This window comes from Euprymna scolopes, chromosome 5, assembly GCF_053919585.1.
Source record: "Euprymna scolopes isolate OS-2025 chromosome 5, ASM5391958v1, whole genome shotgun sequence".
Lineage (NCBI taxonomy): Eukaryota > Metazoa > Mollusca > Cephalopoda > Sepiida > Sepiolidae > Euprymna > Euprymna scolopes.
In genome coordinates, this window is record NC_136486.1 from 174,460,759 (window position 1) to 174,477,657 (window position 16,899).

The window sequence follows — 16,899 nt, forward strand, 5'->3', positions numbered from 1 at the left end:
TGGCATGTGTAGTTTATATAAAAATTCATTTAAGTAGTTATTGCCTCAAATTTCGTTTTAATTTCGGTTCGCTGAAATTATTTTAAGTAAAGAGCATTAAAAACTATTTCAAAACAAACAAAAAAACATGAATTGAGCTTTTATTGACTATGGTAACATTTATTTCTTGTATATTTATTTTTCGGGTAGTCGTTTGTTGGCTTTTCTGCTAAACACTCTTACTAAATAATAATAAGATTCAGGGTTGTACTATTGTAATGTAAAGAACACGTAGAAAGGGTTGTAATCAACTGAATTCCTTCTAGTACACTGACAAAAAAAGCTTAAACAGATATATAAATAAAAATAAAAAAATTATGTAAATGTTTTTAAAAAGACACGTAATCACATGAGCAGGATTTTTTCCTTCTTTTGACACGAAACAAGTAACGTTCTTATTCTTTATTATTTATCTATTTATCTATTTTCGAAAGAGTTCCACGTGCAAGTGAAGAAGGAAAAAACAGAATAATGCAAAATTTGTGTCGAGAATTGTATAAAGTTCCGACTTTTTTTTTTTTGGCTCTCACTTTAATAAGAATGTGAATTTATGAGGTGAATTTATTCCACACAATATGATTCAACTCAAAAAAATAAATAAAAACTAACGTGAATTAAGATTAAAGTTAAGGTGTTATTGTGGACCCTCCCCCCTTTTAAAAAACCTTGTTAAACTTTGTGACATATTTACATTCTATGAAGGTCAGGCGTGAACGAACACCCAATAATTTATTATACCATATTTCTTCAAACTGAAACATAATTATCAAAGTATACTTACGCAGATAGATATGAAAAGTCTATGTTAAAGTTTCAGCCATATTTCCATAAAGTACAGGCGCAAACGCAGACCCCACAATTTTATTATACCATCCGTATTTAAGTTGAAACATACTTATCAAACTATTATTATGTGCATCTATATCAAAAACACTTGTAAACGTTTTTTTTTTTTTTTTTTTTTTATTTCCATACTTTGGGGGCCAGGCATGAACGCAGACCCCACAATTTTTATGAACCACCGTTCTGCCAGATTAAACATACCCATTCCTGATCCTCGATACATCTTCTATCATTATATGTAATCAGTTTTTTTAAATATTCAACCATATAGAAGCTTATTCGTGACCAGATACACACACACTAGGGAGGTGACCTGATTCAGTTTCAATCTAAACATTTCCCAGAAACTAAAAAGACTATTAAATGTTAAAGAACAGTAAGGAAATTAAACTAGTCTATACTTATTCATGCATACACGTAATATATGAACACACACACACACACACACACACACACATATATATATATATATATATACTTTTTTATTATATATATACTTTATATATATATATATATACATATACATATATATATATATATATATATATATATATATATATATATATATATATATATATATACTTTATGTAACCATGCATATAAAGGACACTTTTTTTAGTTAGCGCAATCACCCCCGGATTTGGCTCAATTACCCCAATGTATGGTAGTGTTAATCTGTATTAATTAGATTATTCGGATTATAATTCACGTTTACGTGACGTTCCATAACATTAATCAAGGTATCATGTATTTTCGGTTGTTTAATATGTAAACTCACTTCTTAGTTACACGATTGTAGATGTGGTGTATTATTGTGGCGTATGAAACTTTCTACAATATCATAGCTGGCGTAACCAGAACATCGTAACACATGGATTAAGTAAATGTTTCCTCTCGAAACACCATGGAGTTTATCAGGTTGAACAAGCAATTATTTTTAAAAGTTTCGAAGATTACGCCGCCCCAAACGTTAAGAGATTCTTACAGTAATTGAAAAATCCCCATATATTTATTTGATTGTGACTTATTGTGTTTGAGTTTCCAGAATTTAAAATTTTCGGAACATAAATATAAACATAATAAAAATTCTTACTTTTATTACTTTTTTATTTATAGAGACATGTACCAACTCGATACTGACATGACGATGTTTTGATGTTTATTATTAAAATCTAAGATTTCCTCAGTCGAAAATGTGTGTGCACATTTGCCAACTTATTTTTTGTAGAGAATTAATTTCTGAAAAACTGGGTTTTTTCTGGGTACATATGACAGATACGCGAGAAAATATTGTTCTGAAAGGAGACACTGTTAGAACAAAAAATATACCATCTTCTTTGATTAAAAATAAACATCATCTTGAAATAACTGTAAACAATTTTAATACTATTTAGTATACTCTTAATTTGGTACATGATTTTACAAAGTTTAAGTTCGATCAACGCGTGTAATCGAGTCCTTTCAGGTACCAACATCTTAAGAGGAATGCATTAAAACTGAATTTCTCCGAGAATTAACGATATTTTATTTTATGGAAATCATTTAATTTCTAAGCGTTGCATGCGTGTGTATGTGTCTGTCTGTCTGCCTGTCTGTGCATGTATATACACACACACACACACACACACACACACACATAAATATCTGACAACCTGATAATAATCGTGTGTGCGTTTATTTCAATATTTTGTAGTTATTCATTTTGCTTAAGAATCAGCAACCCTCGTTACCCGTGAACTTTTTAATTCCTGAAACACTACAGATGAGATACGACTTTGGAATCAAGATTAAAAATTAAGAATTAAGCATCTAGTTATTAAAATTAAATTCATACTCGTCTTTACCCAGACCTCATGAAAACCAAGAAATTTTCATCATATTTTGGGTCAAACATATTAACATGGATGACTGATAATTTCTGCAGACTTTGATGATCAACTGCCACTATCGTTTACTGTTGTTGACAATTATTAGCCACTTCCGAAACCGTTGATATATTATGGCCAATCAAGAACTGTATAACATTGAAGTAAACATGTTATGTGCTCTTATTTACTTAATTGAACACTCTGTCCTTATTAGTTCGTATTACACGCATACTATGAATATATATACTATCTTATTAATAAGAGGATAAGTTCTCAACATCCAAAGTAGAGCATGATAAAATAACAAATAGAACAGCTCTGCCACCATCATTTCACATCAACAAGTGTAAACACTTAAATCATATATCGAGATCCGGGTAGATAAAAAGTATCCGTCCAAATATTACAAGAACCTCGATTTCGAAGACCCCTCTTACACTGCCTGCACCTGTGGTATCGTTGGCATTGGTCTTGGACTAAGATTCCAACTTCACGCTCCTTCTCTTTGTTCTCCTGCCGTTTTTCCCGTTTCATGTTGACGCTGTGTTTCCAAGCATGTTCCAAATTCTTCCTTGCATCAAAGTTCTGCTTAAAATTCATGGCTCGATCTCTTAACAAACTGAATTAAAACAAAAACAACAAAGTAATTAACAACATAAAATGAAGACAAATGCTTATTCGATACATTCAATACTATTTTGTTTTACGTTGTTTTTTCACTCCAGAAGGCACACTGCTACCTTAAAGTAAGGAGTTACTATTTAGGATCAAATTTGCAGGTATACTGTGTAGGAAGTTGAGCAGCGAGATGTCTGATCACATTACACTTGAACTTCTGTATGTCAGTACAGTCAAGGGAGTCTTTTTTTTTTTTACATGGAGGTCACCACTTATCAAGGTTCAGAGGCCACTCGAGGATAAAGGTTAAGAGATACAGGAGGGAATTATAAAGTCTAGCAGTTCAAAGGAAAAAACTATTTGAGTAAAAGACTTTCCGGCATCTAAGGATCTCAAGAGGTGAGATTTTGCTGCTTGTTGGGTTAGTCAGGGGTATTTATGTCAAAGGGGGACCAGTGTTTCGGGTTCGTCTGAGCACTTTTCATTCAAATACTTGTGAAACAGGCACAGGAATGCAACATTTCCATAATTGAACAAAAAGTTAGTTTAGTTTACAGTGCAGGACCTATTAAGTTGGCGACACTTTTTTATCTATTTCTAGAAGTGAGTGGCAGATGCACCAGCCCAGATGTGGAAACAATCCTCCATGCATGGGCGAATAGTGTCCTTGTAGAGATACAGGATGCTCACAGGTGTGAGTAACTTCTAACACTTTTATCGCAGCAGCCTTGGCAATGCTATCACTGTATTTGTTCTGAATCATGTTGCCTGTGAATGTTAAGCCGTGGAATTTGAACGAAGAGCTTTCAGGTATCATTAGCCATGGCAATCAGTGGTTGGGAAGGTTTCTTATAAGTATTAAATAAAAGAAGCTTAGTCTTAGCAGCATTGAATGTTACCATCCATTTTTTTACCCCATTCCACTATAGACTGGAGTTCTTCCTCTAAGGTTTCAACCATTTCGTCCGATATGTGTTCATTTCGACTGATGAAAGTATATTTTGATGGTAAAATTTGTGTTGAAAAAAAAGAGAAGTGAATTACTTCCCCTTATGTTTTCTTTCTTTTAGGAAGCTATTCACATAGACACACGTCCTTGTGTAGTTCTTAGTTAAGGGTTTTTCAAGCTTTTACTCTGACTTTAACTTGTTTATTACAAAGCTATTGAGGTTGTTCGAAAATTTTGTTACTTGGGTGATAGCACTGGAACCCAAGGTTGAGCAGGTGCTGGCGTGATTGCAATTGTTATCAGTTAAGTGATACTAATCAGCACCTCATTATGAATGAAGAGAAGAGTGTATCAGACATTAGAGAAGATTAGTAGAACAATTGGGGTTCAGTTCACAGGAGAAGGCCAAGGAAAATAAGGAACTGATAAGGATGGGGTTGAAAGAAAGACCTGGTCAGAGATAAATCAGTTTGGTAGTCAATTTCTAGATGCTAGTATATAAACGGGTATTAAACTGATGATGATGATGATGATGATGACGACGACGACGATGATGATGATGATGATGATGATGATGATGATGATGATGATGATGATGATGACGACGACAATGACGACAATGACGGCAATGATGACGATGGTGGTGGTGGTGGTGGTGGTGGTGGTGGTGGTGGTGGTGGTGGTGATGATGATGATGATGATGATGATGATGATGATGATGATGACGGCAACGACGATGACGGCAATGACGGCAATGATGACGATGGTGGTGGTGGTGGTGGTGATGATGATGATGATGATGATGATGATGATGATGATGATGATGATGACGGCAATGACGGCAATGATGACGGTGGTGGTGGTGGTGGTGGTGGTGATGATGATGATGATGATGATGATGATGATGATGATGATGATGATGATGATGATGATAGTAAAAGAGTTTGAATGCATGACTTTCAGGTAGAGTGCTATTAGCCATGGTAATCGTTTGTTAAAAATTCTTATAATTGTTAAAGAAGATGTGTTTTAGTAAATATTACTATTCATTTATGCCTCCATTCCATTAAAGACTGGAAGTCATTCTTTGTCTTGAATATGCATGTTTTCTTTTGTCCCATATGTCGATTATAAATATGTCCTCAGCAAATATATTAATTTCGACACAATTGCATCTGAGATGTCGTTTATGAAAATCAGAAATAATAAGGTATTGACCCCTGGGAAACACATAATTGTTATGCCATTAAGATGAACAGCTATTGAGGGCAACATCGATCTTTCTTATGCCTAACAAGGATCTTATTCTATTAAATATTCGTCCAGTAATACCGTGCAAATTAATTTTCATGAGAAAACCATCATGCCAGACCTTGTCAAAAGATTTGGATATATCGAGTGTTATCCTCTCAGCTTCATCAGCTTTGTCCAGTGTATGATAAATGCATTTCAAGACCACGATAGCCGCAGTAGAGCAGGCCACTATTAGAGTAAAGCAGGCTTGCTTAAATCAATATCGTTGGTCAGAAAGAAGCTTAGCATTAACGAGGTCATTCGATTCAAATATTTTATTGAAGAGCGTGAGGAGACTGATAGAGTGATAATTTTGTGGGTCAGTTTTTTTTGGGGTTTTTTTTCATCAGAATTCTTGAACACTGGTACTACAGAAGTAATTTTCCAGTTACCATGGAAGCAAGATTTAGTAAGGCATTTTTTGTAGAGTTTGGAGAGGATAAGAGCCAACCCAGTAGAGGCTTTCTTCAAGACCATAGCAGAGATAAGATCAGGCCCAAATGTCAAGATGTTTTATATCCCAAACTTAAGAAAGGTGTGATGATTATGTCATCAAGTGTTTGAGTCCACAGTGGAATAATTGGGAGAGAGTGGTTTGTGGAGTCCAAAGTGGAATTCAAACAGAACTGAGACATACTCTTACCTGCGGCTATTACAACTTTACAAGAAGTTTTTGTCCATTTGCATCAGATTTATGGTGGTTAAATCAGTGAAATGCTTCGCAATAGCACCTGCACAGGCCGAAGTGAATCATTGCGGAAGAGAATTTCTGCATGTGGATACTTCAATGCCTTAATCCATTCAGTTTATTTATGAAGATAGACGAGTTATTTTTCTTCAAGAGGAAATATAATACAGAAAAAATTGGAGATGGCATTTGAGTGTTCGGGGCAGTGAAGAGAGGGAACAACATTACAGCGATTGAAAGGAGTGACCGGGAAATATTATTCCCAATAATTCGTTCGTGGATTTTGCCAAGAACAAGAATAACTTCGGATGGATGTGCAGCTTATGATGGACTGGAAAATTTATCAGCATGCCACAATGGTCCACCAGGAAAATTTGTCAATCCTGATAATGACATGGTTCATACCAAAACTATCGCAGGTTAGTTTTCTTTTAAAACTTTTACAAAATTTATGTTTCGTTATTAAAGATTCGTTTAAAAGTAATTCCATAAGCACTTTATGGTGTCTATTTATGAGCTGTCTACCCTTTGAAGCGTCTCTGATGTGATCTCTGGTCGATTCCTAATCAGCCCATTTGTAGTATCTAGTCGTTTTGATCAAAGGGGTTTTCAGCTTGGGGTCGAAAGTTTAGGGTGACATCACAAAGTGATCAGCAATTCCATGTGGGCTATGAACATTCCTGACACACGTCTCAAACAATGTAGTCAAGAATAGATCAAAAAGTGAGACTTGCTGATCCTTCCGATCAAGAAGAAAAAATAAATACAGCTGTCGCTTTCCAATAAAATAAGTTTCCTTTTCAAAATAGATCAAAAGAGGGCAAATTAAAAAGCATATTAAATGTCTTTTATTTATTCATAAAAAAAAACCTGCCAAATTTAATATTTTCTTTAATCCATCCAAGTATTTGAAATTCTCCTTTATTGGTGCTACTAGTAAAATAATTTTTTTATAGAATTAGGTCCGTTGTATCCCATTGTTTTTATTTTGGCACTAAGACTACCTTCCCAGCCTTTTAGAAAGATTTAATTTCACATTAAATAAAACTTTAGTAGTCTATGAATTTAAATGTTAGTGTGAGGTTAACTATGTGGGTCGAAATCTTCAGCGCTTGGGAGTCAGAATTACACAACACATCCTTACATGTTTTCGAAAGTCACGAGTGTTGAAAATCAAATTATATTGACAAGCGCATAAGGATGTTTAAGGAATACATTTGGGCGTTTACAGAGAACATCCGGGTTAGCAATTGGGCAGCAATATATTTTAATTTTTCTTTTAAAGACACAACTCTCATTTGTCAAGAGACAAGAATGATGGAAAAATACGACTTTTTTTTATCTCTTAAGAGTTATAGAGAACAACTACTCTCTCCGCGTCATCTTCTTCTAAATCGTCGATATATTTCTTTCAGATATACATAAACAAAACTAGCTAAGCTCCAATAACGAATACATTTCATATCTACAGACCTGATTAAAAGATAATCCTTAGAAACTCCAAGGATGTAATGAATTAAACACCGATTTTTTTGTACTGCGCAGAGATGAATTCGTAATTTCAAGGCTAAATGGACAGTCACTTGCACAAGCGAACTTATCACTGGAAAATTCAGAATTACACGAACACACACACATACATAAAAATTTATAATATATAATACTTACTCAGAATTACATGAACACACACACACATACATAAAAATGTATAATATATAAAACTTACTCAGAATTACACGAACACACACACATACATCAAAATGTATAATATATAATACTTACTCAGAATTACACGAACACACACACATACATAAAAATGTATAATATATAAAACTTACTCAGAATTACACGAACACACACATACATAAAAATGTATAATATATAAAACTTACTCAGAATTACACGAACACACACACATACATAAAAATGTATAATATATAAAACTTACTCAGAATTACACGAACGCACACACACACATACATAAAAATGTATAATATATAATACTTACTCAGAATTACACGAACACACACACATACATAAAAATGTATAATATATAAAACTTACTCAGAATTACACGAACACACACACATACATAAAAATGTATAATATATAATACTTACTCAGAATTACACGAACACACACACATACATAAAAATGTATAATATATAAAACTTACTCAGAATTACACGAACACACACACATACATAAAAATGTATAATATATAAAACTTACTCAGAATTACACGAACACACACACACATACATAAAAATGTATAATATATAATACTTACTCAGAATTACACGAACACACACACATACATAAAAATGTATAATATATAAAACTTACTCAGAATTACACGAACACACACACATACATAAAAATGTATAATATATAATACTTACTCAGAATTACACGAACACACGCATACATACATAAAAATGTATAATATATAAAACTTACTCAGAATTACACGAACACACACACACATACATAAAAATGTATAATATATAATACTTACTCAGAATTACACAAACACACACACATACATAAAAATGTATAATATATAAAACTTACTCAGAATTACACGAACACACACACATACATAAAAATGTATAATATATAATACTTACTCAGAATTACACGAACACACACACATACATAAAAATGTATAATATATAAAACTTACTCAGAATTACACGAACACACGCATACATACATAAAAATGTATAATATATAAAACTTACTCAGAATTACACGAACACACACACACATACATAAAAATGTATAATATATAATACTTACTCAGAATTACACGAACACACACACATACATAAAAATGTATAATATATAAAACTTACTCAGAATTACACGAACACACACACATACATAAAAATGTATAATATATAATACTTACTCAGAATTACACGAACACACATACATAAAAATGTATAATATATAAAACTTACTCAGAATTACACGAACACACGCATACATACATAAAAATGTATAATGTATAAAACTTACTCAGAATTACACAAACACACACACACATACATAAAAATGTATAATATATAATACTTACTCAGAATTACACGAACACACACACATACATAAAAATGTATAATATATAAAACTTACTCAGAATTACACGAACACACACACATACATAAAAATGTATAATATATAAAACTTACTCAGAATTACACGAACACACACACATACATAAAAATGTATAATATATAATACTTACTCAGAATTACACGAACACACACACATACATAAAAATTTATAATATATAATACTTACACGAACACACACATACATAAAAATGTATAATATATAAAACTTACTCAGAATTACACGAACACACGCATACATACATAAAAATGTATAATGTATAAAACTTACTCAGAATTACACGAACACACACACACATACATAAAAATGTATAATATATAATACTTACTCAGAATTACACGAACACACACACATACATAAAAATGTATAATATATAAAACTTACTCAGAATTACACGAACACACACACATACATAAAAATGTATAATATATAATACTTACTCAGAATTACACGAACACACACACATACATAAAAATGTATAATATATAATACTTACTCAGAATTACACGAACACACACATACATAAAAATGTATAATATATAATACTTACTCAGAATTACACGAACACACACACATACATAAAAATGTATAATATATAATACTTACTCAGAATTACACGAACACACACATACATAAAAATGTATAATATATAATACTTACACGAACACACACATACATAAAAATGTATAATATATAAAACTTACTCAGAATTACACGAACACACACACATACATAAAAATGTATAATATATAAAACTTACTCAGAATTACACGAACACACACACATACATAAAAATGTATAATATATAAAACTTACTCAGAATTACACGAACACACACACATACATAAAAATGTATAATATATAATACTTACACGAACACACACATACATAAAAAGGTATAATATATAAAACTTACTCAGAATTACACGAACACACACACATACATAAAAATGTATAATATATAAAACTTACTCAGAATTACACGAACACACACACATACATAAAAATGTATAATATATAAAACTTACTCAGAATTACACGAACACACACACATACATAAAAATGTATAATATATAATACTTACTCAGAATTACACGAACACACACATACATAAAAATGTATAATATATAATACTTACTCAGAATTACACGAACACACACACATACATAAAAATGTATAATATATAATACTTACTCAGAATTACACGAACACACACATACATAAAAATGTATAATATATAATACTTACACGAACACACACATACATAAAAATGTATAATATATAAAACTTACTCAGAATTACACGAACACACACACATACATAAAAATGTATAATATATAAAACTTACTCAGAATTACACGAACACACACACATACATAAAAATGTATAATATATAAAACTTACTCAGAATTACACGAACACACACACACATACATAAAAATTCATAATATATAATACTTACTCAGAATTACACGAACACACACACATACATAAAAATTTATAATATATAATACTTACACGAACACACACACATACATAAAAATGTATAATATATAAAACTTACTCAGAATTACACGAACACACACACATACATAAAAATGTATAATATATAATACTTACTCAGAATTACACGAACACACACACATACATAAAAATGTATAATATATAATACTTACTCGAACACACACACATACATAAAAATGTATAATATATAAAACTTACTCAGAATTACACGAACACACACACATACATAAAAATGTATAATATATAAAACTTACTCAGAATTACACGAACACACACACATACATAAAAATGTATAATATATAATACTTACTCAGAATTACACGAACACACACACATACATAAAAATTTATAATATATAATACTTACACGAACACACACACATACATAAAAATGTATAATATATAAAACTTACTCAGAATTACACGAACACACACACATACATAAAAATGTATAATATATAATACTTACTCAGAATTACACGAACACACACACATACATAAAAATGTATAATATATAATACTTACACGAACACACACATACATAAAAATGTATAATATATAAAACTTACTCAGATCTATTTTTCTGCAGAATGTCTTCATCATGTTGTTGTTCCTTCATCCGTTTCAAGATGGTTTCTCTTTTCTGCTGAGCAACTTGCTGGCATTGCTCGTTCATAACCTCAACTGCCATTCGTTTCTTCTCTGCCAAAAGTTCCGGGGTGACATCATACTTTCCAAAATAATATGTGTCAGATCTTGCATCAGGACTTGGCACCTCTCGGTTTTGCACCTAAAATAATAATTATTAATAATAATTTAATATAGTTTTAATCATGAGTATCTGTAAACTGATTTATCATCAGAACGCCAGGGGAATTTATGAACGTGCAAATCAATCGAAAGCGAGAGAGAGGCTCGAGACCTCACAGACAGACAGGGGAATGTAATTGGCATTTTAATCTAGTGGCAAGGATGGGTCAATGAATCACAACTTTTTACATCTACGAATTTATTTCAAATCGTAATATTTTACCCGGACAATTTTATCTCGAGCATAGGCTTGATATTTTGGAGTTAATTTTATTTTTCAGTAGAGAGTAGTAAAGTAAGTTATTTTTAAGAATGTATTTTATTAAAACTTGAACTTATATACATGTGACTTGAATGATTCAAATTAACATATGAATATTAATATTACTATTACAAGAATTTGCTGAATGGTGCAATAGGACTAACGTTTGGCTTTTGGAGATGTGATGATATCTTTTCATATCCCATGAAATGAACATTGATTAATTCTTTCATTTGAGTATAAGTATTAGTCGTAAATGTATAAATGCAATCGTTAATGTGGTAGTAAATCTATTCGAAAATTCTTAAATGGATTTTAGTTTATAAATTAAATAAGTTGCTTTATACAGAGTAATGACTAGGAAAATAATTATGGGCCCAAGGGAGATAACTTTAAAACATTAAGTGTAAATGTTCCTTGTTTGACGTCTGGCTGAATAAGATTAAAATTAGTACGATCACTACAAGTTACTATTAGCATAAGGTTTCTTTTATTTTAGTACTAGCGAGGGTACCCGGCGTTGCCCGGGTGTTTGGAGATGTGTGTGTTAGAGGGGGGTAAAGTAAAGAATAAGCGAAGAGATAACGCTGTTTAAATATTAAAAAAAGCGATGTTAAACTTCTTAAAAAATCGGAAAAACCAAAAAAAACAGCGAACAAACGTAAAACTTCTTTAAAAAAGAAATCGGAAAAACAAAAAGCAAAAATAAGGGGGACAAATAATGAACGTGTTCGGAAAAACAAAAACAAAAATAAAAAAAACAGCGAAAAAAATGGCATAAATTACCCTTCGATTCGACATGGTGCGTTTCACCCAATAGAAATCATAGAACAAAAAGGACCGTTAAATTCCATTCCAGTTTTTATAAGCAACTACAAAACGAAATAAAGCGAAAAAAAGGTATAACTAACCCTTCGATTCGGTTAAGTCCATGGTGCGTTTCACCCAGTAGAAAGCATAGAACGAAAAGGAACGTTAAAATTCCATTGCAGTTTTTTTAAGCAACTACGAAGTAAAGAAAACCCTAACCGGTGTTCCTTGTATCTGTCCCTGGTAACCGATCCCGGAAACGGTGTAAGTGGTGGCGGGGAAAAGAAAAATTAATTAGAGAGAAAGGATTTTACTACTTCCATTGATTTTAACCGATTGTGGCAGTTAAATCTCAACAGAAAAAATATAGGAATCTACGATTATCGAGGAAGCGGAGAGGTAATATGCCTATAACACACCTCAGATATTGTGCTGCAGTTTGTGCATGTTACATTCGCATGAAACGTCTTGATTTTTAATCCTATTAAGGTCAAAATCATAGGGGAAAAATGAGTTCATTTTATATATATATATATATATATATATATAAAATGAACTCATTTTTCCCATATATATATATATATATATATATATATATATATATATATATATATATATATATACGGATTAATCAGTTAAAGAATCTTCGATTAATATGAATTAGAAGGTATCAGACTTTTATCAGAAAAAAAAATGAGTATTCTTGTATTTTTATTTTATTTAAGGATGATTTTCACAATGATAAAAGTTTGTTTACAATATGTTTGTACGCCACATTGTAAAGAACTTTATTTCATTTTCTACCTTTGGTTCTTTAAAAAAAACTGTATTTTTCGTATATATTCATATGGATCACTGGTGAGATGTTTGGTAAAGCTATGCTATTCAACGGAAATGGTATTAATGTTATATATATATATATATATATATATATATATATATATATATATATATATATATATATATATATATATTTATTTATTTATTTATTTATTTGCGGGATTAGAATTTTTACTAACGATATATATATATATATGCATATATATATATATATGTATATATATATCTATATATATATATATATATTAAATGAACGATAAGGAATAAAAGTTATATAAAACTTTATTATATCATGAGAACGATAAGCAAAAGTAAAATAGAAAACGGACATAAAAACCTCTGTTCTTATGGCATTTCGAAATTAAATGCTCCTCTTAACAATGTTGAGTTTTTTCTATTTTGACAAATTTTGCTTTGCTAACTATATAACTTTGATAACTTAATTGTAATATATATATATATATATATATATATATATATATATATATATATATATATATATATATATATATATTGTTACGATTTCGCTTCACGTTGGGACTACGTAAGACGCTCACGTAACAAAACAAAAAAATAAGAAAAAAAATTGAACAAAGTTCTCTGGGTTCGATACTGTTTGGAACCCCGGAAAATGTAAAATAGACAAACAAACACATATGAAAGCAACAAAGACACGAACACAAGTGGTAAAGTTTAAACTAATTTTATTATAAAAATAGACTATGATAGGGGAAAGAAAGAAAGAAAGGTGAGACTAAATAAAGACAAAAAACAAATAACGAAGATGGGGAGAGGATCTCTTACACTAATCTCTAAAAATGCCGACGAAAAATATATTAATAAACAATGACAAAATAAAATGGCCACAGTAAGGAATCACCGATTCATAGCACAAGAGAGAGATATAGAGAGAAAGCCATGAGATGTCCTTTATGTCGAGCGTTTAACGATTTATACGTGCACCATTCTGTTCATTTCAATCGACTGTTCATAACCTTTGGTATTTCTGAGCTCAGTTTATCCGCTGTTTTATTATTTTATTTCGCTGCTCCATCCGTGTTCCCTTGTGTTCGAAACTGCGTCCCCAGCTGACATTGTCGACATGATCTCCTCTGGCGGATATCAGGTCGCCTGTTTTCCTTTTTCACTGTTCGAATGGGATTTTCCCCCATCCGTTTTCCATGGCAGCTTTGCCGAGAGTTTATAAAAGAATCTCTCTCTCTCTCTCTCTCTCTCTCTCTCTCTCTCTCTCTCTCTCTCTCTCTCTCTCTCTCTCTCTCTCTTTCTCTCTCTCTCTTCTTCTTCTTTTTCGTACTTTGTTTGCCTTTATCCTTCTTTTTTTTGTTCACTTTTGCCGCTAAGCACCCAGAACTAAAAGGGGTCAGGTAGTGCGCTGACCGGATGACTTCGTCAACTCGCTGATACATCCTTAAGGGATAGAGATGGTTGAACGTTGAACGTTTCTCCATTTTTTCTCCTTCTCCTACACTCTCTCTCTCATATTCTCTCGTTATAGATTCGACCTCTATTTCTCCGTTACAGGTCCGACCTCTCTCTCTCTCTCTCTCTCTCTCTCTCTCTCTCTCTCTCTCTCTCTCTCTCTCTTTCTTTCTTTCTCTCTCTTTCTTTCTTTATCTCTCTCTCTTTCTGTTCTTTTGCTTCGACAACAACAAAAAAAGCAAGATACATTTTCCGTCGGCCTAAAATTAAAAATTTAGAGTTTTCTCTTTAAAACGCATAATCTATTTTAAGGATTACGTGATAATATATATATATATGTATATATTCAAAGTTTATTTAACTTAGTATGTATCTGATGCGATAGTGCTCAATACTAAAATTGTTATCAGAACAAATACATTCAGTTTATTGATTTTATCAGAAGTAAAAAGATGAAACTCACTTGAGCGTCCAATGCGTTTTTGTAAAGGTTTTTTCGCATTATTTTCTCTTTCAAATAAGCTGCTCGTTGTCTTGCAAGACTAAATTAATGATTTGAGAAAAGAAAATTCACATTTAACTTAACAATCAAAAAAATGTATTTCTGTAAATAAGCTGTTATTAAAACATATTTTAAACAAAAAAAAAGTAAGATGAACTAATAGGGTTGTATCAATTCTAGGTTGGAGGGGGTCATATTAATTGAAGTTTTCTGAATTCCTTTGTTTGTCTCATTTTTCTATTGATCAGTCTTCAACATAACCTGCCTCCGTTATATTCATCAAAACGAATTTATTTATTCATTTCTTCTTTTTGACTTTATACCTTCTCTCTTCCTTCCCATAATTTATCCCTTTCCTGATCGATTTAAAGCCTTTTGCCACTTGCAATTCTCCAATGATATATGCAAAATACTAATTTCGTTTCTCTTTCATTAATTCAAAGCAAAACATTTTATTATAATAAGATGTAGTTTGATTGAATCATTGTGGGTCAGATTATAACAATGATATCACAATGTAAGAAATGCGTTGGTGTTGAGGAGGAAAAAATTTAAACAATTTTTTTTTAATCACTTCGCTTTTACTCCATTCACTGCAGGCCATGTTGATATTTACGGCAGTATAAACATAAAAACAACATTACTGTTCCACACGGATTTCAGGGGATTTGAAACACCTACCTTTTGATAAAGAGGTCTTCCCTCGAAATATATTATGAAACACAGTATCACATAGCTTTCTAATCATCTTCTATGTTTGATATAAACTTAATAGTAATAATTGTATGCAAATATAATAGAAATAAGACATATAATTTAGATTATTCAGGTTGCTGTTCTCATCTTGAGTTGTATTTGCATAATGTTTCTGTGATTGGCTATAGCATAGTAGATAACGTATTTGGTAAAATTTAGTTGTAAATTACACTTTTCTAGAGGTTGAACGTTCAATCTTCAGTGCGGGCAACACTCAAAAGACAATTGTAAATTACTTAGTACTTTTACCTACGAGCGCATGCTACTCCCATGGATTAAATAATTAGTTCTGTTCGAAATTCTGTGCAGATTCCCAAGTTAAACAGAAAGAACGCCGAATTCGACAGAAAGATTCCTGAGTTCAACAATCTACACTTGAAGAAGATCGGAGGTTACATCGACCGAAATATTGTCCAAATAACACTCAAGATGAGAACAGTAGTCCGAATAATCCAAATAATACAAATTATCAGTCCTCATCCAAAAATTCACAGAAAAATGAACATAACATAGAAAAATA

The 16,899-nt window shown here is 31.4% G+C and overlaps 1 protein-coding gene across 1 annotated transcript in view; it reads right to left on the minus strand.

The window, feature by feature from the left end:
• Window positions 1-1,426: 1,426 nt before the first annotated feature.
• LOC145277041 (coiled-coil domain-containing protein 81-like) overlaps window positions 1,427-16,899 on the minus strand; it is a 142,396-nt gene continuing 126,923 nt past the window's right edge. Inside the window, exons 12-14 of the mRNA XM_080128675.1 lie at window positions 15,585-15,663; window positions 11,529-11,749; window positions 1,427-3,369 (exon numbers count right to left, since the gene is read on the minus strand). Coding sequence (XP_079984801.1) covers window positions 3,105-3,369; window positions 11,529-11,749; window positions 15,585-15,663 — 565 coding nt within the window. The 3' untranslated portion in view covers window positions 1,427-3,104. The remainder of the gene's footprint in view (window positions 3,370-11,528; window positions 11,750-15,584; window positions 15,664-16,899) is intronic.